The sequence below is a fragment of the Galeopterus variegatus genome, unplaced genomic scaffold (assembly GCF_000696425.1).
Source record: "Galeopterus variegatus unplaced genomic scaffold, G_variegatus-3.0.2 Scaffold380, whole genome shotgun sequence".
In the NCBI taxonomy this organism is placed as follows: Eukaryota; Metazoa; Chordata; class Mammalia; order Dermoptera; family Cynocephalidae; genus Galeopterus; species Galeopterus variegatus.
Genome location: NW_007726491.1, coordinates 116,343 through 141,332, shown reverse-complemented (window position 1 = coordinate 141,332; position 24,990 = coordinate 116,343). Strand labels below are relative to the sequence as shown.

The 24,990-nt window shown below is 36.0% G+C and overlaps 1 protein-coding gene across 2 annotated transcripts in view; it reads left to right on the top strand.

Moving 5' to 3' along the window:
* Positions 1-24,990, top strand: part of ACAP2 (ArfGAP with coiled-coil, ankyrin repeat and PH domains 2) — a 139,975-nt gene that overhangs the window by 52,570 nt on the left and 62,415 nt on the right. For both annotated transcript variants that reach the window (XM_008568140.1, XM_008568137.1), the window contains exons 4-5: positions 1,029-1,082; positions 24,025-24,083. In XM_008568140.1, coding sequence (XP_008566362.1) covers positions 1,029-1,082; positions 24,025-24,083 — 113 coding nt within the window. The remainder of the gene's footprint in view (positions 1-1,028; positions 1,083-24,024; positions 24,084-24,990) is intronic.

Here is a 24,990-nt window from a genome sequence, read left to right as displayed (position 1 = left end):
TATACATTATACGAAGTTATACGATAGTGCACCGCTTGGGAAGCGCGGCGGCACTCCCGCCGAGGGTTCGGATCCCACATGCAGACCGGTTCCCGCTCACTGGCTGAGCGAGGCGCGGGAGCAACACCGAGGGCTGCGATCCCGTTGCCGGTCCCGGTCCGGTACGGGGGCGACACTGAGGGTTGCGATCTGTTGCCGGACACGGAAAAAAAAAAAAAAAAAAAAAAAAAAAAAGAAATAGAAAAGCTTTCTCCCCTTGGTACTATCTTGTATAGTCCTGTTTTACAGGTGGTTGGCCTGTATAGGGATCTAACCCTGAACCTGGATGTAATCCTGTTTTCTAAGATAGTTAGAAGATGATGGTTGATTTGCATTGTGCATATCTCACATCATTCTCTAAAGTCAGCTTCCCATGGTTTTGGCCAGGTTACTAAGTTTACTTGCTGCATGGTGAGCTGAAACATCTGCCAGAGGGCCTGAACAGGGAAAGCAGGATAATGCCTACTAGTAGCTGCTTACAGGGGCATGCAGAGAGCATTAACCTAAGGACAGTATCTAATTATATGTATGGGAGGTTGTATTGTTTCTGGATAGCAAGCTATGCTGGGTTACCTTAGATCCCTTGCTATATACTGTGTGGTATTACGATATGTCTTTCATGAGGAATAATAACTGATGAAGAGAGGGCTGTGGTTTGATGATTATTCGATAGATGCTTAAATGGACACAGTCTTCATACACTCAAACAGTTTTACCTGTAGGTTTATATAGGCCATTCCTATTTCTTAGCCTAATACTATTCATGGAGCAATACTAATTCGTTGACTTTTCTAAGGTTTTATATGTTACCATGTGTACACTTAACCTTTTTTCAGAGCATGCTCATGAGGTAGTAAGATTGTCCTTAGAAATGTTATTGTTTACAGTGTAACTTGAACTTTTCTGTCAGGGATGCTGAAGTAATATTTTTGTGGCCTATTTTGGTGGTTCCTAAATGACTTGGTTTTCTTTTGGTTTCTTTCTCATAGACAAGTTTGACCAAGTTTTCTGACAGTCTTCAAGAAATGATCAATTTTCATACGGTAAGTGCCAGTAAACAGGCATTAGTATGCTGGTGTTAACATTGCAGTACTTTTCTTGAGTGCCAGTATTTTATGCAATGACTGAAGTTGAATTCAGTGACTGATTGGTCAACAGCTTTTAGTTGGGAGGATCTAAACTGTACACCGTGTGTGTGTGTGTGTGTGTGTGTGTGTGTGTGAGAGAGAGAGAGAGAGAGAGAGAGACAGAGAGACACAGAGACACAGAGAGACAGTGAGAACGTATACAAATTTTATTACCCATTCTAATATAGTGAACTTATTTTAATTCATTATATAATTAATTATATTAATTATATCAATTATATTAGAACTCATTCTAATATAATGAATTAATTATATACCCATAAGTTAATTTTTTTCCTTTAAGTTGTGGCTTTGTAAGTTTTTAAGCGTTTATTTAAGAATAAAAAAGTAAGAGTCATCATTTTAAATTTATGTTTCCTTTAAGATACTTATGGGGCCGACCCCATGGCGCACTCGGGAGAGTGTGGCGCTGGGAGCGCAGCATCGCTCCCGCCGCGGGTTCGAATCCTATATAGGAATGGCCAGTGCGCTCACTGGCTGAGCGCGGTGTGGGCGACACCACACCAAGGGTTGCGATCCCCTTACTGGTCACGAAAAAGACAAAAAAAAAAAAGATACTTACAAATATATCTCCTTTGTTTAATCAGTTGCCAATATTAAAGACTGATATTCTTTGAGCTTTTTTTTTTTTGTCTTTTGTCTTTTTCCGTGTCCGGCAACGGATCGCAACCCTCAGTGTTGTCCCCGTACCGGACCGGGGACCGGCAACGGGATCGCAACCCTCGGCGTTGCTCCCGCGCCTCACTCAGCCAGTGAGCGGGCACCGGTCTGTATGTGGGATCCGAACCCTCGGGCGGGAGCGCCGCCGCGCTTCCCAAGTGGCGCACTATCCAGTGCGCCACCGGGCCGGCCCTTCTTTGAGCTTTTTATATATGTGTTTAAAAGTTGAGAACATTTATCCTTCAAGAATGAGGGATATATATTACTTCTGGAATATCACAAATTCCTTTATAAATTTTATAAAAGTTTGCTGAAAATATGGTAGCTTATAAACTGTATACTTATATTTTTAAAAATGCTTAAATAATGGGGTTATACAATTATTAAGTGCTTCAAAATTTATTAGTAGCTGTCTGTAACAAGAGTATTAATACTTAACCTAATTAATAAAATGTGCTAATCTTTGATTCTTAATTTGATTTTTTTTTTCCCTTTTTTGTCTTTTTTTGTGACTGGTAACGGGATCGCAACCCTCGGTGTCGCGCCTGTACCGCGACTGGCAATGGGATTGCAACCCTCGGTGTTGCAACCCTCGGTGTCGTGCCCGCACTGCGCTCAACCAGTGAGCAGACCGGTCTCTATATGGGATCTGAACCCTCGGCGGGAGCACCGCCACACTCCCAAGCGCCGCACTCTACCGAGTGCGCCACCGGGCCGGCCCCTTAATTTGATTTTTTAAAAAATGTTTTTGTTGGTCCAAGTATCAAGGATGAAGTTATTATGACAATATTTTTTTAAATTGTAGTGTGTATTAGTCATTTCTGTTGCTTATAACAAAACTACCTGTAACTGGGTAATTTGTAAGAAAACAAAATTTATTGCTTACAGTGTCAGAGGCTGGGAAGTCCAAAGTCCAGGGAAGACATCTGGCGAGGGTCTTCTTTGGTGGTGCCTTTACAGCAACACAGGGGTCTCACATGGTAGAAAATGGCAGAGCACAGAGAGAGAGAGAGAGAGAGGAGTTCATGTGCTCTCCTTTTGTTTTTTTATTTTTTATTTTTTATTTTTATTTTTTTTAAAGATGACCAGTAAGGGGATCTTAACCCTTGACTTGGTATTGTCAGCACAATGCTCACCCAGTGAGCTAACTGGCCATCCCTATATAGGATCTGAACCCGTGGCCTTGGTGTTATCAGCACCACACTCTCCTGAGTGAGCCATGGGCCAGCCTGATGTGCTGTCCTTTTAAAGCTCTCAAAACCATGCCCATCAACTAGGTCATGGTCCTTGTGATCTAATCACCTCTTCAAGGCCCCATTTTTCAATTATCATAATGGGATTTTCCACCCTCAACAGTTACAGTGGGGATTAAGCATCAGTGATTTTGGGAGGGGAGACATTTAATCCACTGCATAGTTCAAATTTTAGCTGTACCAAAATTGACACATATAAGTATCTGCTTGAGTGCCTGTTTTCAGTTTTTTTTGGTATATACCTAGGTATGGAATTGTTGGTAATTCTATGTTTAACTTTTTGAAGAATTGTCAAATTGTTTTCCACAGAGGCTATGCCAATTTATATTCCCACCAGCATTTATGAGTGTTCTAATTTCTCTACATCCTTGTCAATATTTGTTATTTTCTTTCTTTTTTTTTTTTTCATTATAGCCATCCAGATAAGTATCTCATTGTGGTTTTGATTTGCATTTCTCTAATGACTAATGGAGTTGAGCATCTTTCATGTGCTTATTGACCATTTGTGTATCTTCTTCTGCCATTGTTACCATTGTTTATTAGAGTCTCTTGTTCACTTTTTAATTGGGTTGTTTATTATTTTTTTTAGTGAGTTATAGTTCTTTACATATTCTGAATATTAACCATATCAATATATGATATGTAAGTATTTTCTCCCATTTTGTAGGTTTTCCTTTTTACTTTCTTGATAATATCCTTTGATGCACAAAAGTTTTTAATTTTTTTTTTATCCTTTTTGTCTTTTTTACTGACCGGTAACGGGATCTTAACCCTCGGTGTCGCGCCCATACCGGGGACCGGCAACGGGATCGCAACCCTCGGTGTTGCACCCGCACCGCGCTCAGCCAGTGAGCGGGAACCGGTCTCCACATGGGATCCGAACCCTCGGCGGGAGCGCCGCCACGCTCCCAAGTGGCGTACTCTCCAGCGCGCCACCGGGCTGGCCCAAAAGTTTTTAATTTTGATGAAGTCTTAAGTCCAGTTTATCTATTGTGCTTTTGGTGTCATGTCTAAGAGAATCCATTGCCAGCCAAAACCTAGGTCATGAATATTTACCCCCATGTTTTCTTCTGCAGTTTTATGGTTTTACCTGTAATATCTGACACCAATTTAATCACGCATTAGTTTTCTTTTTGCTTTCTACTGAATTTGGATGCCAGTGTTTGGCATATTTCATTTCTCTTTAAATCAAATGATCTTTTGGATTTAGACTCCTTAAAAAATGTAATTTAGTAAGAATTAAGTTTTTTTGGTATAAGTTATTGTTTTGTTAAAAAGTTATTGATTTTAAATTAACATAAGAGGTTAGGGCCGGCCTGTGGCTCACTCGGGAGAGTGTGGTGCTGATAACACCAAGGCCACTGGTTCGGATCCTATATAGGGATGGCCGGTTAGCTCACTGGCTGAGCATGATGCTGACAACACCAAGCCAAGGGTTAAGATCCCCTTACCGGTCATCTTTAAAAAAACAAAAAAACGTAAGAGGTTAAATGTTTTCTTTTTTTTTTTGTCTTTTTTCGTGACTGGCAACGGATCGCAACCCTCAGTGTCGCGCCCGTACCGGACCGGGACCGGCAACGGGATTGCAACCCTCGGTGTTGCGCCCGCACCTCGCTCAGCCAGTGAGCCGCCGGTCTGTATGTGGGATCTGAACCCTCGGCGGGAGCACCGCTGCGCTCCCAAGCGGCGCACTGTAGCAGTGCGCCACCGGGCCGGCCCAAATGTTTTCTCCATAATATATTATCCTTTGAAATATTTCTGTCTCATATATTTTTTAAACTACTAAGTCTGATATTATTGCTTTCTATAAGAATCCCTTGCTCTTTGTCATAGTTTTAAATGTGAAAAGTTATGATGAAGATAAACTTTTGTAAGTAAACTGTTTAATTGTATTTGGAAGCTTTCTTGTTAAGAAATCTTACTTAGAAGTATTTATAAATTACTCTTAGAGTAAATTAAATCTCCAAAAATCAGGTTTGTTTGAAGCAAAGTATATATGTATTATTTGCTTCAAGGGGATAGAGACCAATGTCTTTTTAATGCTAGTGCTCTTAATGTGTACCTACTTTCCCCAAACCTATATTGATTCCACTAAAAGGAAAGCAATCAGTGTTTCTTGACTTTAACACTATGAAAAGAACATAGTATGTAGATAGAGATAACTTAGTTTGAGTTCAGGTCTCACTGTTATTAGCTGTATAATTGTCATAAATTTACTTCATCACTTTCATTTTTCAGTTTACTCTTCTATAAAAAGGGAATAATAGAATTCGTCATGCCTGTTTTTAAAGGTATGAGTAACAAAATATGTGAAAGTAAACTCTGGAGAGTGATATTCCTTCCTTAACTCTTTTGGTTGACATCCGTTCAGGAAAACAGAAAGCACTTAGGGTATTTCTGACAAAGAGGTTAATACAGGGGATTGGTTGCAAAAGTGTTGGAAGAGTTCGAAGAATAAAAAAGCTAAGGTGATCAAGCTACGGGAGATCAGTAAACATGGGAAGTAGCTATAGCTCCTAGGACTGGAGGAACAAAAGGGAAAGTGGTGTTACTCTGAGCCCCTAAGTACTACACTGTTGAGAATACTGCCATTGTTACCTAGCCAGGAAGCCAGGAGCTTGCCTTCTTGTTGCTGCTGCCTGAGCCAAGGAGCCCACAGTCCCACTGAGAGTTGGAATAGCTCATAGTTGCTCACTGAGGCTGTCAGAAGTAGGAAAAAGGTGGCTTCTCCTTCTCTCCTGCTTCTTAATTTGACATTGGCTGTCTTTGGTAGAACCTTTCAGCTTACAAGGGGATCTGGGAAGTATACTTTGCAAGCTTCTAGCCCCTGGCAGTACAGAGGAGGAGACTGTGTAAGGGTGAGAGTGGAAATGAGAGCCAACAGGTAAACAACCAGCTCACTAACCATGAAGGCTGTAGTTTTGTAATTTTTTTGGTAGGGAAATTATTGTAAAGCTTAACTTTTATCCTAAATTTTTTTTTCTGACTTTTCTTTTCTATATACTCAATATCCAACACGTTAGTAAAATATACCCCAAATTCAACTATCAATAGTTTCTCTGCCATCTCCAAGTATGAACTACCACCACTTCCTGTTTAGGCTTTTACACATCTCCCAGCTTGTATCTCTGCTTCTCTTTTTGCTCTTCTACAGTGAGTTCTGAAGACAGCAGCCAGAATAAGCTTTTAAAAATATAAATTAATTCACAGCACTCCTTTGCTTCAATGGCTCCCCATTACACAGAATAATATCCTAACCATGGCTTACCAAGCCCTATACGATCAGGTTCTTGCTTATAATTCTCTGGTCTCATCTCTATTCTCTGCCCAGCTGTAGTCACTTGGGTTTTTTGTTTTTGTTTTCCTTAATAAAATTTAGATCTCCAAATATATGTCCAGGAAAATTGGGTTTGACAGAAACAATGGCCATAGAAGAACGTTTGAGTTCTTTGTTGTTCTTTGAATATGCTAAAGTAATTCTCATCTCAGGGCCTTTGCACTTGCTATCTGTTCTGCATGGAATGTTCTTCTTTCACATCTATGTGTGGCTAGTTTCCTTACAATATTCCTTTTCCCTCACTTTATTTAGATCACTACCTCTCAGAGAGGGCTTCCTTAACCAACCTGTGGTCACTTTCTGTCACTTTACCTTGCCTTTACAAACACACACATACAGACTATATATACATGTGTACACACATATATAGACATACATGTATACATATATGGTCTGTTCTCAAATATACATTCTTTATTTTATTGTTTGTTCTTCTGACTTCCATGACTACAGGTACTTTGTTATGTTCATCTAGAGGAGTACCAAGCTCCTAGAAGAGTACTTGATAGAAAGGGGTTACTCATGACAGGGTTAATGAGACTGAGATTACAAATTTATGAAGACTATTTAATATTTTTTTATAGTCATTAAATCAGCAAAGATTTGTTAAATCAGTAACAAAGCACAACAAATAGATATTCAAAGGCATTCTTTTAATTTTTCTTTTACTGTTCCATGTGTTTGAGAAATTTCAGGATCTCTTGACTTAAAATTCATGTTGCTTTAAAAAGATAATGTACAATAAAAGGAGATCACTATTTGTCAGTTTGCCTGGGGCTCAGAACATTATACAAGGGTACTTCAAAAAGATTGTGGAAAAATGGATTTAAAAGATAATGCAAATATTTCCATGAACTTTTTGAAGTACCCTCTGTAATTATGTGTATAGAAAACTCTGTCTGACACTCCACCCAGATGTCCAGACTTCCTAATTTTATTCCCTTGTTCTTTTTTTTTTTTTAACAGAATCTCAGAGATTTTCCTATTAATATATATAGGAATGAAATTGTGAGTCCTGAGTTTACTTTCTTTTAATTTTCTTCCCTTTTATAGTTGCTGTGCTGTTTTTTTAATCTGGTCTTTTTTGTTTTTGGTTAATCAACATTTTAAATTTTTTTCCAGTAGGAATGACTTGTGTGTACTTGAACCAGAATTCTTATATTTGTGTCAAAGGTTCTCTTCTGTCATCATAGCACTGTTATACTTCACTTTGATTAGACTATAGATAAGGATGACGCATATCTTTTTTACTGTTATATCCCCGGTACTTATATAATTCTCATCTTGGGGAAGTCATTTAATTTTTCTAAGCTTTGCATTCCTCTTCTGTATAATGAAAGGGTTTTACTAGGCAACTTTTAATTATAAATTCTAAAATTATAAAGTATAATTTATTATAAGATTTCAATATGATCTCAGAGCCATTTGTTAAAATGTGGGAAAAACCTAGTCATGTAGAATGCTTTATTTTAGTAGCATTCTCTACAACGGGATCTTAATTACATATAGGCATTCCAGGATAAAGGAGGCTTAAGAAAAACTGGTTTCTAAAAGGTAATAAACAATGGAATCTGCTTTATACTCTATGGCAGAGCTCATAACACTTGGGTTTTTGTGCATCAGTTTGTGTTAGGATAAAAGTCTGGATATTCCAGAGGTGTCATTTATGAATAACTTTGTGGGCTTAAGTAAATGTTTGAAAATAATAGAACCATTTGGATTATTAGTCACATATATATTAAACATATATTGGCATTAGATTATTGTCATTTAAAAAATAAATCATTTGGATTATTTTGTGATTTATTCCTTTGTTAAAATGAATAGAAGTGTTCCTTATTCCTTTTAAAATGAGAATTTCCTAGGATTGCTCTGTAATTCTTACATTTTTATGAGATGCCAGCACATAACTTTTCTAGAGCAGGTCATGTACGCTTCATTCTACTAGATACTAGAATTAGTTTGAAGGTTGGCTTATTTTCCTGCAACTTAGAGGTTTTGTGACTTCACTGATGACTCTTTTGGATTCTAATTTGCTGTTGGTGTAAGGAACTTGGAATATTTATTTGATTATTATCTTTGCTGAATGAAGCTTTAAAGTTGATTTGCTGCATAAATTCAATGAAAATGTGTGACCCTTTTTGATATATTTTTTGGTAAGTTTGATGTTCCGTATTAGAGCTGTTTACTCACTGAACAAATGGTTTTAGGTAGTGAGAGTACAGTAGTTTCAGTGCTTTGTAACTTTTCTCATCTTGTGGCACAGTTTGAAACTGGTGGTCATGATTGTATGGGACACTGAGGAAAACTGCAGGGGGACATGTAGACACCTATCTGTGTGTTGGTTTAAAGTTCTTTTTTATGGAATTATATTTAAATAAAACACAGTGCTAGGGAAGATATTACATATTGAATGTGTATAACACTTCCATATATTTTAATAAGAAAGTTGTGCTTGCTTCCATGAACATATCTTATTTTGTTTTAATTTATTTTATTTATTGAATCAAAATTGATTATACATATTTTGGGGGTTGAATATTGAGATATGTTGACCAAATCAATGTTACTAGCATATATATTGCATGAACATATCTTTAAAAAAAGGTCTTAAGAAATAACTTCAAGCAATTCCTGATCAAGATTTAAAACTGATGGTGTTTTCAAATTCTGGTTAATTGTCATTGATGAGAAACTTCATCTATGTAGGCATATTAGTGAACAGCAGAGTAGTAATTTATTGCCTTTTCCCCCTGACTGACAAGAGCTCTGTTCTCACCTGTGATTAGAATTTAAACAATTCCATTTCTTTTGCATTTAAAAGGAGCAATATTCATTAAGCTGAACTGCTCTTCCTTTCCTCTCATTGACACAAATAATGCTTAAATTTTCTGGGATAAATTGGGTGGATTTTGAATAAAATAACGAAGCTTTTCTGCAGGTATACACAGAAGTTGCACTACCTCCTTTTTTGTTGTTTTGTTTTCCTTCTACCTACTTTTGATAATCTCCTTTGGATTCAGATGATAGTACTGACTCACATTTTCAGTCTCACCTTTCCAACACTTTGAATCCATAAAGTTTGTCAGTTATGTTAACATGTTAATTGTCAAAAATTTCAAGGACTGCTTAAAATAAGTTCATCGGATTGCAGAACACCAATTAAGTAAGCCATCTGTTAAAGTCAATAACTAGTATTAGGGCCGAGCCCGTGGTGCACTCGGGAGAGCTGCGGGTTCGCGGGTTCGGATCCTATATAGGGATGGCCGGTGTGCTCACTGGCTGAGCGCCGTGCGGCCGGTCTCAAAAAAAAGGACAAAAAAAAAAAAAAATAACTAGTATTAAAAAAAAAAAATCTGCCAGTTGAGAATTATTCATCCCAAGCTTTTTGAATTCTACTTTTAACTCAAACTTTGGCAAAATTCTTCCTCTGGAAGCCATTGTTGCTGAACCAAGTGGGGTATGTTTGTGTGCCACTGAAAGCCAATTATTGAAGCATGTGTCTTTGTAGTAGAGAAAGAAGATTTATTCATGAGGTCTGCCTTAACCTTAGTGAGGAGGATTCTACATTTATGGGAAAGTGGTTAGGGGTGGTGCAAGGCATGGGGGATGGATCATGATTGGCTAAAGGGTTTGAAGGAGTCTTTCAGTGATCTGTGCTTGCGCAGGCAATGTGCACATTCAGAAAATGGCTGCGTTAGCAGGATTTGGAGGTAGAGCCCTCAGCCCTCTGATATCAAAGGTGAGACATTCATGCAGGCTCAGTAGAGATGTCTGTGGGCTCAGCCAGCCTAGTTCAGTTTGTGTTGGGCCAAGCTAACCCCAGCTGTCCTGAAAAACAAAAACAAAAACACCTTAGGAACACAACTTTTATGCCAGAGACTTTGTCTCATGGGGCAGGTAGGAGGAAACCAAAGGAGAGGTTAGTTATGGAAATTTACTGAAAGAATGAGCACTTTAAATAAGGAATAAATAAACTTTAACTGAAAAGCCACAGTTACACTAGTGTACTTTTGTATGAAATAGTGTTACTGAACTGAGAGGGGTTTGTCATCTACTACCCAGATATCTAAGAAATCTCTCATGCCAAAGTTTGCAATGTTAAAGATTAGCATTTATTTGAGTGCCATCCAAAGGAGCGTGTGGTAAACAGGGGAGCTTTTAAGACCCCTGAACTCCTTGATAAAGCATTTATAGAACAAAATTATGGGGGGAGGGGTCCCCAGGAGGTTTGTGTGAATCTGATTGGTTGGTGGTGGGGTCAGCATAAATGGGTGGGGGTCCCAGGAGTCATGTGTGAATCTGATTGGTCTGTGATGAGATTTGACATCTGACTGATATCCATAGTGCCTTAGGGTCCAGAGTGTGTGCACTTCAGAGCAGATTTGTTGTTTGTTATCTGCTAGGACAACTGGAGATTGGTGTTACAGATGTTGTCTGGAAACCAAAAGACATTTATTTAAGAAACACAATTCTGACCTTCAAATCAAGTTTTAGCCTCAGGAGCAAACATTCAGATTAAGTCTTAGCCTAAGGAAGTTTGTTTAATCAACTCTTCTTTTAGTATTGTTACTCCTAGAAATCCAGCCTGTCCTGCCTGATCAAGTAGTTTCTCTTTAGCTATCTCCCTTACCCTCCAGACCAGGGTTAGGAGAATAGCTAGGAGAGATGGGGTTTGTTCTCCAGTTTCAGTTGCAGGGAGTGATAGTCTCATACCATTGCTTGATAAAAAGCTGATAATGGATGAAACCGAATGTTTTGAATATTTTGTTTAAATTCGTTTATCATTTTGATAACATTTAATTTGGAATTAATATCTATCATAGCTACATACAAACTTTTACATATGACAGATCCTCTGTGAAATAATATACTAGATTTTCAGTTTTCCAAATAAATTCGTAGTGTAAATTTACATCTTGCAGTCACTATTGGCTACACTAACAATATACAAAATTACAATGTTTCCACAATATCTTTTTTGTTTCAAAGTTTTCTTTTACCATTTTGAGTATTTCCTCCCCAGGTGTTTGTTACTTTGCAAAATAATCAATGCTCTTCCAAGAAAATCTCCTATTCAGAGATTTTAACTACTGCTGTTAATTTGAGCACAGTTACTAATGTGTAGAATCATCACTCAGTAATGAAAACTTTTTGATATAGTGGTCTTCAGGGTTAGTGATTATTGCTGTTTATCTGTCATGCCATCATATGCATATGTTTATTCTGTTATGCAAATGTAGCACCTTTTCTATTTCCTTTGCTTCTTTGGAAATTAACAAAGTTCTTGACATTTTCTTTGCAGGCTGGTGTATTGTGCAGTTCTGCAATAGTATGAAGCATTCTGGCTCTAGCTCTTAATTGAGTAACCTTTTAACTAGCTTCTTGATCTGATATTGTTATAAGTAATAAAATAACTGTTTCTTATTTTGTATTTGCAGAGGTTTAGAGTAGAAATCTTTACTGTATGAAATGGCTATTTTGTATTGGTACCATTGCTTTATTTAATAACATTTTGCTTTATAGCAAAAATTATGTATTATTGTATTTGTCTTTTGAATGTAATGACTTTCAGAATGAATAATTATTTAATGAAAAAGTTATTTGTTATGATGAGAAAACAACAATCAGAGAAAAGTGAGTTTTAAATATGTACAATATATCTTAAGGTTCAGAAGTCTATTGAAATATGATGTACAATATATATCTTAGGTTCAGAAACTGATTATGTACATATGTGTGTGTTTATGTATGTGTGTATTTTTCTGCATTCTTAAAATTGAAAAAAATAAATTATACTGAAAGATTATAAAATTAAGCATTTAGTAAATATGACAAAAATATTGTCAATCCAATAATATTATATTATTCTTATGTATGATGAGAAAATCAGATTTCCAAAAATGTTTTTCAATCTGTAAAGGCCTACAAAATCCATTTAAAATGATTTAATTATGTGCATTTAATTTCATCTTCAGAAATAATTATTTTTAATAATCAGAAATAAAACAATGAAATTTCACCAGACTTTGGCTAATTAATATCAAAAGGCCAATAATAAATAAATACCAAAAAATAACAGCTGAAAAAAAATCAATTATATTCTAATAGGAATACCTAAACTAAACAATGATGATGCTAAGGTAACAATCTTATATAATTTTCTTGTTAGTAGGAAAAATGTGAAAAATAAGAACAAGAAGTGATGATAAAAATTGTGGTTAAATGATTATAAATAGTTTTGGATGATTCAAATGGAACGAAGGGGAAGAGTTATATAGTTTTGCCAAAGTAATAATTAATGCATTTGGAAAGTTAACAGAGGAAGTCATACAAATGGTATCAAAATATAATTTCTGCAGTTGTAAATTTTTGAATTGTTGTACCAAATAGTTTATAACTTGTAAAATCAGTATAAAAACTTATAAACATCAGTATCTTATGTATGGTTGTCAATATCTAATCAGTTACTCTGTGTAACATCCACCACAAAACTTAGTGACTTAAAATAACTAATAGATCTGCAACATAACCAGTGCCATTTTAGACAAGCCCAAGTACAAAATAGCACCGTCCACCTCTTCCCCTCCCCTCCCCATTCTCTTTTACAAGAAGTGTCATGGTTTTGGAGAAAATGAAACTTCCGGCGTTTCCGCATGCGCAGAACTCTCCATCGCCATGACCTAACTCAATCCCCACCCCAGAATTACATCACCCAGCTCTTGGCACCAACAGACCAATATAAGCTCTGATACCACCCCAACACCTGGTGCTGTCCCCTTTTCAGGGCAGCCCTGGGCTGCCTGCCACTTTGAGCACAGCCTGGCAAATTTTCTTCCTTTAATAAAGCTTGAATGGTACCTGGCATCTCGGCTCACTTTCTTTCAATAAACACTATCTTTTATTTGGGCAGGGCTTGGAGGGGCCAGCTTGTCCCTGCTCAAGTTGAGATTGGCTGGGTAGCTTGTCTGTGGCTGGAGGATCTAACATGTCTGGTACCTCATCTAGGGTGGCTAGAATGGCTGGGATTGGCTGAGCTTTTTTCACCCTTTGGAGTTTTTCATCCTCTAGGACTTTCTCTCTACATTTGGCCTCTCTCCCCAGCCAGGTAGTCAGACATCTTAATGTGATAGCTAGCTTTCAAGAGTGTGAAATCAGTAGGTGCATGGTCTCTTAAGGCCTAGGCCTAGAGTCACATCATATTACTTTTGCTGCATACTTTTGATCAAAGCAGCAGAACTGAAGTCAGATTCAAGGTAAGGGAAATAGATTCTACCTCTTGGTGAGAGAGTAGCATACACATGCAGGATGAGAGGAATAGGTGGTGACCATCTATATAGATAGTCTACCACATCTTTCATGACCACATCTTGGGTCATGGTGCACATTACACTTGTAATGTGCACCATGACCGAAGTGTTACTTGACAGTGGTAAACTGGTCTCCATCCCCAAATCTTTTTATTTATGTCATCTGCAGTGTAGCATTAGAGTTTTAAAAATCTCTGTAGGTGATTCTGACCTGCAGTAAAGTTTGAGAACCACTGCAAAAGTTTGAGAACCACTGCGAAAGTTTGAGATCAGTGGTTCTTAAAGAGTAGTCCCTGGACCAGCAGCATCAGGATCACCTGGGAACTTGTTAGCACTGCAGATTTTCAGAGCTCTGCTCAGATCTACTGTATCAGAAACTCTAAGGCTAGGAGCCAGCAATCTATGTTTGAACAAGCCTTCCAAGTGATTCTGATATACTCTAGAGTTTGAGAACCACTGTTCTAGAGTAGGGATTGGCAAACTATGGCTTGCAGGCCAAATCCAGCCACTGCTTTCCTCAACCTTGGTGTTATAACACCACACTCTAACCAACTGAGCTAACTGGCCAGCCCCATATAAATTTTTATTTAAACCCAGTTATGCTCATTTGCTTTTGTTTTGTCTGTGGCTATTTCTGCACTACAGCAGCAGGGTTGAGTAGCTGTGATACCTACTGTATGGCCCACAAGCCTAAATTATTCATTACTGTCTAGCCCTTTACAGAAAAAGTGTGTTGACCTCTGCTCTAGATGACTACTTTATTGGGTCTGTATCTTCCATGACACCCACTAAAGAGAGGTCCTGTTCAGTTTTAGTGAAAGTGACTTAGTGATTTAGGTGCCTTTGCTGAATTCTTTTCAGTGAAGTTGTGGTGGACAATTCAGGCTGCAACACAGACTAATTAAAATCAGAATCTTTGGGAGTAAGAACCAGGCATCAGGAATTTTTAAAGCTCCCCAGGTTGTTCTAATATGCAGCCCAATTTGAGAAAGAGTTCGTTGCTTCCTGTAAACAAGCCACCTGGAGATCTTGGTAGATGTGTGTTCTGATTCAGCATTTTTAACAAGTCTAGGGTGGTTCTAAAGATTCTGTATTTCTAACATGCTCCCAAGTGATGTAGATCATGCTCCTTCTCACCTGGAGAGCTTTAAAAATACTAATTTCTTTTTTTTTTTTTCCTTTTTGTCTTTTTTACTGCCCTGTAACGGGATCGCAACCCTCAGTGTTGTGCCCGTACCGGGGACGGGCAACGGGATCGCAACCCTCTGTGTTGGTCCCGCACCGCGCTCAGCCAGTGAGCGGGAACTGGTCTCCACATGGGATCCGAACCCTCTGCGGGACTCTCAAGCGGCACACTCTCCAGTGCGCCACCGGGCCGGCCCTAAAAATACTAATTTCTGAGTCTTGCCAGTGTTTCTAATTATCTCGCATCTGGATATTTAAAAGTCTTCCACCTTATTCCAATGTACAACCAATTTGAGAACCCCTGGGTTAGAGAAGCTTGTCTCAATCTTTGTCTAACTGAATCACATAGCAAACTTGCTAAAAATATAGGAGGATTCTATCCTTCTTTAACAAGCCTGGGCCTTTGTATTTTTTATTCGCCTTCCTTGTGATTTGATACACACATAAACCACTAGAGAAGCACTGCCTTAGAGGAAGGAAGAGTTTAGAGAAACAGATATATTAGCACAGGCAGAGGATGTAGAAAAAGAGGAACTAATAGTATACATTCATTTACATATTGGCACATATTCCTGGTGATTGCAAAGAATAGTTCTCTTGATTTATTTTAGGCCTATTTATTACAGGTGTAATGAGATCAAACAAAAGATTCAGCGAACTTACAGTGTTAAAAGCTGTAGCCCTGCTCCTTTCTGTAGATTCTGGAAAGGACAGGAGTGAGTCTGTCATGTAGAATCACCAGAAGAGAGTGCTGTGGTGGCTGAATTGTATTTAAATGGATCACAAAGACTTTAAACTACAAAATTTATACTTAGAGCCAACGGCACCTAAATGGTAAGAACTGGAAACAGGGCTAATGCTATCTATGGATAGGTAGCCTATTCTTCTAAACTTTCTGGAGTGGACAGTCTGCCATCTGTGAAGTACATGTCAGTTTCATCCTTTCCTGAACATGGTGGAGATAGTGTTGCTTTAACTGGATCCAGACATGAATGGGGAATTACCTGAGTGTAAGTTGTGGGTTTTAAACAGTCATGTATTCTTCTATGCACTTTAGGAAGATCCTTTTATAATTAGCAGATTGTTGAGTATTTGTCACATATTGACATATTGTTGAGTATTTGTCATACATATGTTGCTAAGAATACGAAGGTACTTCAAAAAGTTTGTGGAAAAATGGAATTAAGATAATGCATACTGGCCAGACACCAAAAAAAAAAAAAGAATCTTTCCACAAATGTTTTGAAGTACCCTTTAATACTGTTTATTTCCAGAAATGAAAGTGAACCTTAGTTTTTCTCTTGGTAGCTTTTATATCCTTTTACTTTTAGCATGGGAATAGAAATGCTGTGAATTCTCTCTTAACAAGCTATGGATTAGTGACTTAGGAATTGAGTGACACGCCAGCAGACTGAGGCAGTTCCCTGCAGCAGTTCAGCACAGGGAAATAGGTAGCTGAAGGGTAGCTGGATGGCTTGAAATTGGCAAGTAGGAGACAGAGCTTTTACTCTGTTGCCTTTGCATTAACAACATACTTTTTGCTCTAATGGTGGTGTTAAAATATATAGGCTAGATTATTGATACTTAATTTCCTGAACTTCTACTTATTCTATTCAAATGCATATAAAATTTAATTTTGGTAGTGTTATATTTTGGAGAATATAGATGGTAATGTGTTCTTATAGTTTTAAAGCAGTGATAATACTATACAGAAAAATGTTCTTTTTTTCTCTTTGGAATATACTGATTTTTTTCAGCTTTATTGAGGAATAATTGACATAAACTGCATGATTAAAGTGTACAATTTGATAAGTTTTGACATATGTATACCTCTGTGAAACCCTCACCACAATTAATTAATGAATGTAAAATCATGCCCCCAAAGTTTTCCTTCCTCACCTCCTTGCCTCTTTTTGTCATTATTGATAAGTTTGCATTTTCTAGAATTGTATGTAAATGGAATTTTTTGGTCTAGTTTCTCTGTAATTATTTTGAGATTCATTCATATTGTATGTATCGATACTTTATTCCTGTTTTATTGCTCAGTGGTATTGCTTTGTATGGACATATCACAATTTGGTTATCCATTCACCTATTGGTGGGCATATTAGCTGTCTATTGCTGTATAACAGATCCCAAACTTAGTGGCTTAAAACAATGAACATTTGTTATCTCACAGCTTCTGGGCCAGCAGAGGCTTACTGGGTGGCTCTTGCTCAGGGTCTCACATGAGATTGCTGTCAAGGTGTTGGCTGGGGCTATGGTCATTTGAAAGCTTCATTGGGGCTGGAGGATTCAATGCAAACATATTTCCACTCATATGGTTGTTGGCTGGAGGTTGCAGGTTCTTACCAAGGACCCTGTTTGCAGGGCTGCCTGAGTGTTCTTACCACGTGGAATCTGTTTAGTCCCAAAACAAGTAATCCAAGAGCAAAAGTAAAAACAAAGCTTCAATTCCTTTTATGACCTAGTCTCAGAAGTTACAAATTATAACTTCCCAATATTACTGTTTGTTAGAAATAAGTCACTATGTCCAGCCCACACTGCAGGAGAGAAGAATTAGGGGCTGCTTTTGAAGGGAGGAATATCAAAGAATTTATAGACATATTTTAAAGCCACCACAATGGACATTTGAGTTGTTTCCAGGTTTTGACTATTACAAATAAAGCTGCTTGTAAAAATACATGCAAGAATCTGTGTGGACATATACTTTTGTTTCTCTGTGTAAATAGCTAGGAGTTGTAAGATAGGGTTATATTTAATTTTTTGCTATTTGTATAGTGAAGACCATAAAGCATTGCTTAGAGGAAATAAGAAGAATTTAATTTCTTTTACTGACTAATGTTTATAATAATGATGCTATTCTTTTATTTATTAAGTTTCTTTAAAAATTTAATATCTTTAAGGAAATTGAAGAGAACTTCCAAACATTTGAAAGTTATTCTCCAAAGTTGGTTGTACCATTTTACACCAGCAGTGTATGAGAGTTCCCGTGTTCCACATGCTCATCAACACTTGATATGGTCACCTTTTAAGTTGATTATGGTTTTAATTTGCATTTCCTTAACAACTAATGATGTTGAGTGTTTTGTTTATTTGCCATAAATGTATCTTCTTTGGTGAAATGTCATCTTTTGCCCATTTAAAGGGGTTGTTTACCTTACTGAGTTATAAAAGTTCTTTCTATATTCTTTTGTCAGATATGTTTTGCAAATATTTTCTCCCAGACTTTGTCTTGCCTTTTTTGTTTTTGTAGCAATATCTTTTGAAGAGCAAAGGTTTTTAATTTTGATGAAGTCAATTTATTGATTTTTTTCTAATATAGTTCTTTTTTTTTTTAAAGATGACTGGTAAGGGGATCTTAACCCTTGACTTGGTGTTGTCAGCACCACGCTCTCCCAAGTGAGCCACAGGCCGGCCCCTAATATAGTTCTTTTTTTTTTTAAAGATGACTGGTAAGGGGATCTTAACCCTTGACTTGGTGTTGTCAGCACCACGCTCTCCCAAGTGAGCCACAGGCCGGCCCCTAATATAGTTCTTTTTTGTATGTTCTGTTTAAGAAATGATTGCCTAACCTAAGTTCACGAAGATTTTTATGTGATGTTTTCTTGTAGAAGTTTAGGTCTTTGGTCAATTTTGAATTAAATTTTTTATATGTCCTGTGGTAAGGGTTGAGATTTTTTTTGGGGGGGGCAGGGTGCCTATAGCTCTTCAGTTGTTTGTTCTAGCACCATTTGCTCAATAAATTATCCTTATTGGCACCTTTTGTTTAAAAAAAATTGATCATATGTGTGTAGGTCATTTCTGGAATCAATTCTATTTTATTGATCTTTTTGCGTATCTTGTAACCAGTACCAAACTGCAGTGATTCATGTAGCTTTCATAATAAGCCTTGAAATCAGGCAGTGTGGGTCTTTCTTTCTTTCTTTCTTTCTTTTTTTTTTAAAGCAAAAGTCAGCTTAGGCACACCCAGCAGGAGAGCTGTCATATTTTCCAAAAGCCTCTTGTGCAAACTGAATCAGGCTTGTGCCATAATTCCCCATAGCACAAGTAAACAAGATTCAGATTGACCAGAAAGCACCCCCATCTCTGGGGCAGCAGCATGGTGTGTGCCAGGATTTGTAGTTCTTTCCTTTTTTTTTTCTTAATTAATTTTTTTTTATTGGATAGTGTGGGTATTTCAACCTTGCTCCTCTTTTTCAAAGTTGTTTTGACTATTCTATGTCCTTTGCATTTCCATATAAGTTTTACAATCAGCTTTTCAATTTCTGCAAAAAAAACCTTTACTGGAATTTGGGGTGGGATTACATTTAATCTATAAATCAATTTGATGAGAATCAACATCTTACTAATATTGAGTCCTCTAATCCATGAATAAAGTATATCTTTTATTTAAGTTTAATTTCTCTTAGCATGTTCTGTAGTCATCACTATGCCAGTCTTGCATATTTTTTTGTCAAATTTATCCTTATGCATTTCCTATTTTTTGGTGCTATTGTAAATGGCATTTTTTAAAACTTCAATTTCTAATTGATCATTGCTAGGATATAGAAACAGAACTGATTTTTGTATATTGACTTTGTTTCTGCAACCTTAATTTTTGGTTTTGGTTTTTTTGTAGATTCCATAGTATTATTTGTATAATTGATTATATCATCGGTGGGTAAAGACAATTTTAATTCTTTCTTTCTAATTTGTATGCTTTTTTATTTCTTGTTTGATTCCATTGCTAGAATTTCTAGTGCAATGTTGAATATAAGTGGTGAGAGTAGACATCCTTGCCTTGTTTCTAATCTTAGGATTAAAGTAGCTTTTTACCACTAAATATGATGTCAGCTGTAGGTTTTTCATATGTGCCCTTCATTGGGTTGAAAAGTTCCCTTATATTCCTAGATTCCTGAGAGTCTTTATAAGGAATGGATGTTGGATTTTGGTCAAATGCTTTTTTTGTATTTCTTTTAACTGTTCTTTTTTAGTCTGTTAACATGGTAAATTATACTGATTGATTTTTAAATGTTAAATCAATCTTGCATTCCTGGGATAGATCCCAATTGGTCATGATGTATTGTCCTTTTTTTATATGTTGTGCTGTATCACTATTATATATTATTAAGAATTTTCAAATCTGTGTTCATGAAGGATATTGGTTTGTAGTTTTCTTTTCTTACAATGTTTTTGGTTTTGTTCCTGAAAAGAATTTTCTTAGAGAATAGATTTTATGATAGAACAGCATGTTTTTGAAGAGTTTGTGTAGAATACTATTCTTTCTTCCTTAAATGTTTGGTAGAATTCAGCAATGAAGATATCTTTGTGGAGTTTTCTTTGTAAAAGGGTTTATTTATTTATTTATTTGGGGGATGTGTGTGATTTTTTTCTGATACTTTATAATTAGAAGTTGAAACAGTTTTACAATTAACATTCATATACTCACCCCCAGCTATATTTTGCTATGTTTGCTTTTTCACGTATCTATCCATTTATCTTCTCCTTTCTCTGTGCATCAGTCTACCTATTATTGATGCATTTAAAAAAGTATCTGAGTATGATTTATTATTGGCTAAATATTAATTCTTAATAAATAATGACAGGGAGACTTTTTACAGTGATGAATGCATCAGAAATCATTGAGAGATTTAGAAGATGTATACTTCCAAAGAATTCTGATGGCAACTCAAATATATGAAAGTTTCACGATGCATTTAACATGGCAGTCAATATAGGCATGTCTCCAGAAAAATCTCTTATATAAGTCATTCAAATATTTGAGTACTTTTAACGTATGCCAAGAATATTAAACTCAAGGAAATATAAAACACATATTACAATAGTTTGGTTTTCTTCCAGGGCAGTGAACTTGCATGCTTAAAAAAAAAAACATAGCATTTTTAGACAGTGGCAGATTAGAATGATTCAGTGCGGTATCTTCTCAATGAAATTTGTGTTTTCTTTTTTTACAAAATGTATTTTTTTAAAAAATCATTTCTTTCATTTCACAAATATTCTTCAATTATGTATTAGGTTCCAAGATTTGTATTACTAAATATAATTTGGAGTAAATTTTTCCACAATAATAGTATACCAACTGTGGTGAATGGCAAATGTTAAGAAAACTCCTTGACAGTTGTGACCTGAGAATACAACTACTAACAAATCCTATTTCTCTGGACAGTGTATTCATTTTACAAAACACTTTGGCTAGCTACTATTTGCTGTCTTTTTATACTGGAAAAAATGGCTATTCCAACAGCTGCACCTTAAATAATTCTCTTTCCTTTTGTAATGAGCTTAGTCTGAAGTGTATGGTTGTTTCAAAATAATTTATAGACAACAGAACACTTTACTTCTAAACACATTCGCATGCATTATTTAGGAGTTTAATATTTTTTATAGTTCTATTTTATTTCTTGACGTCAAATTTAAATATAGTTAAGTGTACCATTCAATGAATTTTGACAAACATGTATACTTGTGCATCTCAGATCCCTTTTAAGATATAGGTTATTACCATTATTTGGAAAGTTCTCCCATACTTCTTGTCAGACAATCCCAACCCATACCTCCATAGGCAAGTACTGTTCTGACTTTCTTCCATAAACTAATTTTGCTTTTTTAATAACTTCATATAAATGTACTCCTGTAGTGCGTGTGTGTGTGTGTGGTCTTTCACTTGGCAGCTGGCTAGTATGGGAATTTGAACCCTTGACCTTGGTGTTAAAATACCACACTCTAACCAACTAAAATTTTTTAGATTACTCTATATTGTTTCCTATGTTAGTAGTTCTGTCTTTTTAATACTTTGTAGTACAACTTAATTTCATTGAGGTCAGAGAATATGTTCTATGTGATGCCATCCTTTTGCCTTATGCCCTACTTAATGGTCAGTTTTCATAAATGTCCTTGTTCCTGAAAAGAATGGGTATTCTTTTTTCATTGGTTTTATGTTTCTGTATCCGTCCTTTCAGTCAACCTAGTTATGTTGTTTCTTTCTTTTTAATTTAAAAAAAAAAATCTGTTGGCTCATATTTTTACTCTTGTAATTCGTATTTTAAAGTGATTTTTACATTTAAGTATAACAAAATAGATTTCTTGTTGTGTACAGCTTTATGGGTTTGGACAAATGTGTAAATGTGATTGGGTCTCCACACCACAGTCAAGATGCACAACAGTTCCATCAACCCCCAAAATACCGTCTTGTTGCCCTGTTAGTTACCAGCCCTTCCCTGTTCTTCTGTCAGTGGAAATCACTGAGTTGTTTTTCATCTCTACAGTTTTGCCTTTTCCTAAGTGTCATATAAATCATACAGCTTTTAGCCTTTTGAATATGACTTATTTTACTTAGCAAAATGCGTAGAGATTTATCTATGTTGTTGCATGTATTAATAGTTGTTCTTTTTTATTCTTGAGTATTATTCCGTTGTATGACTGTACCATAGTTTGTTTCTCAGTTCACTGGTTGAAGGACATTTGGGTTGTTTCCATTAGGAATAAAACTGCTGTAAACATTTGCATACAGGTTTTTGTATGAACCTAAGTTTTTATTTCTTTTGGGCAAATATCTGGGAGTGTTGGGTTTTATGTAAGTGTAGCATTAACTTCATATGATGCTGGAGGTTTTAAATTATAGATTCTATATCTTTAATTCTGCTCAGGTTATCAATTTCTTCTCGAGTGAGCGCTGATAGTTTTTGTCTTTCAAATAATGTTTCAGTTTCATCTGTTGAATTTATAGGCATACAGTTCTTCCATAGTTCAGCAGATTATCTTTTTAATTTCTGTGCAATCAGTGGTAAAGTTGCCTCTCTCCTTCTTGATATTTGAAATTTGTGTCCTCTTTCTTTTTGATTACTTTGGCTAAAGGTTTACCAATTTTATGATCTTCTCAAAGAACCAGCTTTTTAGTTTCATTGATTTTTCTCTATTGATTTTCTGCTTAGTTGACTTTCATTCTGATCTTCATTATTTCCATTCTTCTGCTTACTTTGGGTTTAATATAATGCAGAAAAAATTGTTTTCCTCTCTGGAAGTAAATTGACAAATTTCAAAATCCTGTACTAAATCCAGTTTGTGAGTGTATGTATGTTATTTAGGAGAAAACAGAAGACTTTGCTAATAGCAAGATTTTGGAGAGAATGAAATTGTGGTATTGTTTTTAATTATTACAAGGACACAGGATTTTCTTTTTGTTTTGAATTATTGGCTTTTCTGCCTGTTCATCTGACTCTCTTTCAAATTCTGAATGAAGTATTTGGAATTCCCATGACAAGCCCTACGAAATTTACCATACATAGAGCCATCAGTGTTTATGTTATGTGGCATCATTTATGTGGGGCAAAATGCTGTACTGGGGAATAAATTTTATTTTTGTCTGTAATCTTAGCAATTATTTAACCAAAAGGACTATATAATTTTTACTTGAATTCAAGAATATGCAATATTTAAATACCCAAGTCTTCCCACATGAGTAACCTCTAACTAAGGTATAAGGCAGTTCTGGAGTTGTTTTCATTTGGTGTGCTTTGATATATTGGGGTATAAGAATTTGATATATTGGGGTGTAAAAATTTCAGTAGTGGATGGAGTGGAATTTTATTTTATATTTTGGTTGTTATCCAAAATGTGAATTAAAGGGCCGAGCCTGTGGTGCACTCGGGAGAGTGCGGCGCTGGGAGCGCAGGAGCACTCCTGCCGCGGGTTCGGATCCTATATAGGGATGACCGGTGCGCTCACAGCACTCACTGGCTGAGCGCGGTGCAGCCGGTCTCAAAAAGGACAAAAAAAAAAAAAAAAAAAAAGAACAAAATGTGAATTAAAGTTAAGGAAATAGGTTGCTCTACTATTTGAGCAATTCTGTTTAAATATTAAAGCAGATTTGTTTTCTTCTGTGAATGAAGGAATTTTATTTTTGAGACATGACATTGTCTTAAAATCAGTTTCAGTTTCTTTTTTAAATGCTCATTTCTTTTGTAGTCTTCAATAAGAAATACAGGTGTTATTAGAATTGGAATATTGATGAGGGATGTGGTATTTATAGAACTACAAGAACATCTTTTGTTTACTTTTCTAATTGCTTGATGATATATTTTGTGTTTTAGATCCTGTTTGACCAAACTCAGAGATCAATTAAGGCACAGCTTCAGAACTTTGTTAAAGAGTAAGTATTGCAATGAAAAGGAAAGAAAAGCAACCAGTTAATGAATACATCTGGGAATTGGTATCTTTTGAAAGAAATTATGGATCATGAATTACTGAAAATATTGGAGTTTTTGTTTGTTTGCTTTGTGAAATGTATACTGCATTTCTTCCTGGCTTACTCTGTAAGGGAATCAGATTTTATGTCTTTCAATGAATCATTTATACCATGAATATGCATTCAGGATACATAGCTAGGGTTGTTATAGTTAAAAAAAAATTTTTTTAAATGTAGATAAATAATCTAGTGGCCTTTCAAAATCAAAGCAAATCCCAAAAGTGGTTGAAATACTATCGTTATTGTATTTGAAACTAAGTTTTCCATTGTCTCAATGTAGTATTTTCTTTGAGGAGAAGATAATAGAATATATGAGAATGAGTCATGTAATGCATAAGCCTTTTGTGTCACATTCATCGCATTTTATATGTGAAATAAAATAGAACTAGAAGTTAAAAAAAAATCTGAACTTTCCAAGTTAGGAAAGTTTTCCTTTTCACATTAATAAGTCAGTTTTTCTCTTTTAATTCCTGACTGAGAATATATAAAATAACAGATTAAGTTTATTATGGTACACAGTATTCAGGACAAATTATAGACATAAGCTGTAAATAGTGTCAGATCTCATTAACACCTACACTGCTGTTCTACCGGGTTGGAATTTGTTGTTTTGGAGGTGGTATCTCACATATTCTTTATAAATTACTTCATAATAGACTAACACTCAGTATACCCTCACAGAATGTACACATGAAAACTTATGGCTTCTTTCAAAGAATTTAAAAACTTTCTTAGGTATACTTTATTATAAGTTTTAAAAACCATTTGTTGTTTAATACCAAGGTCAAGGGTTCGGATCCCCATACTGGCC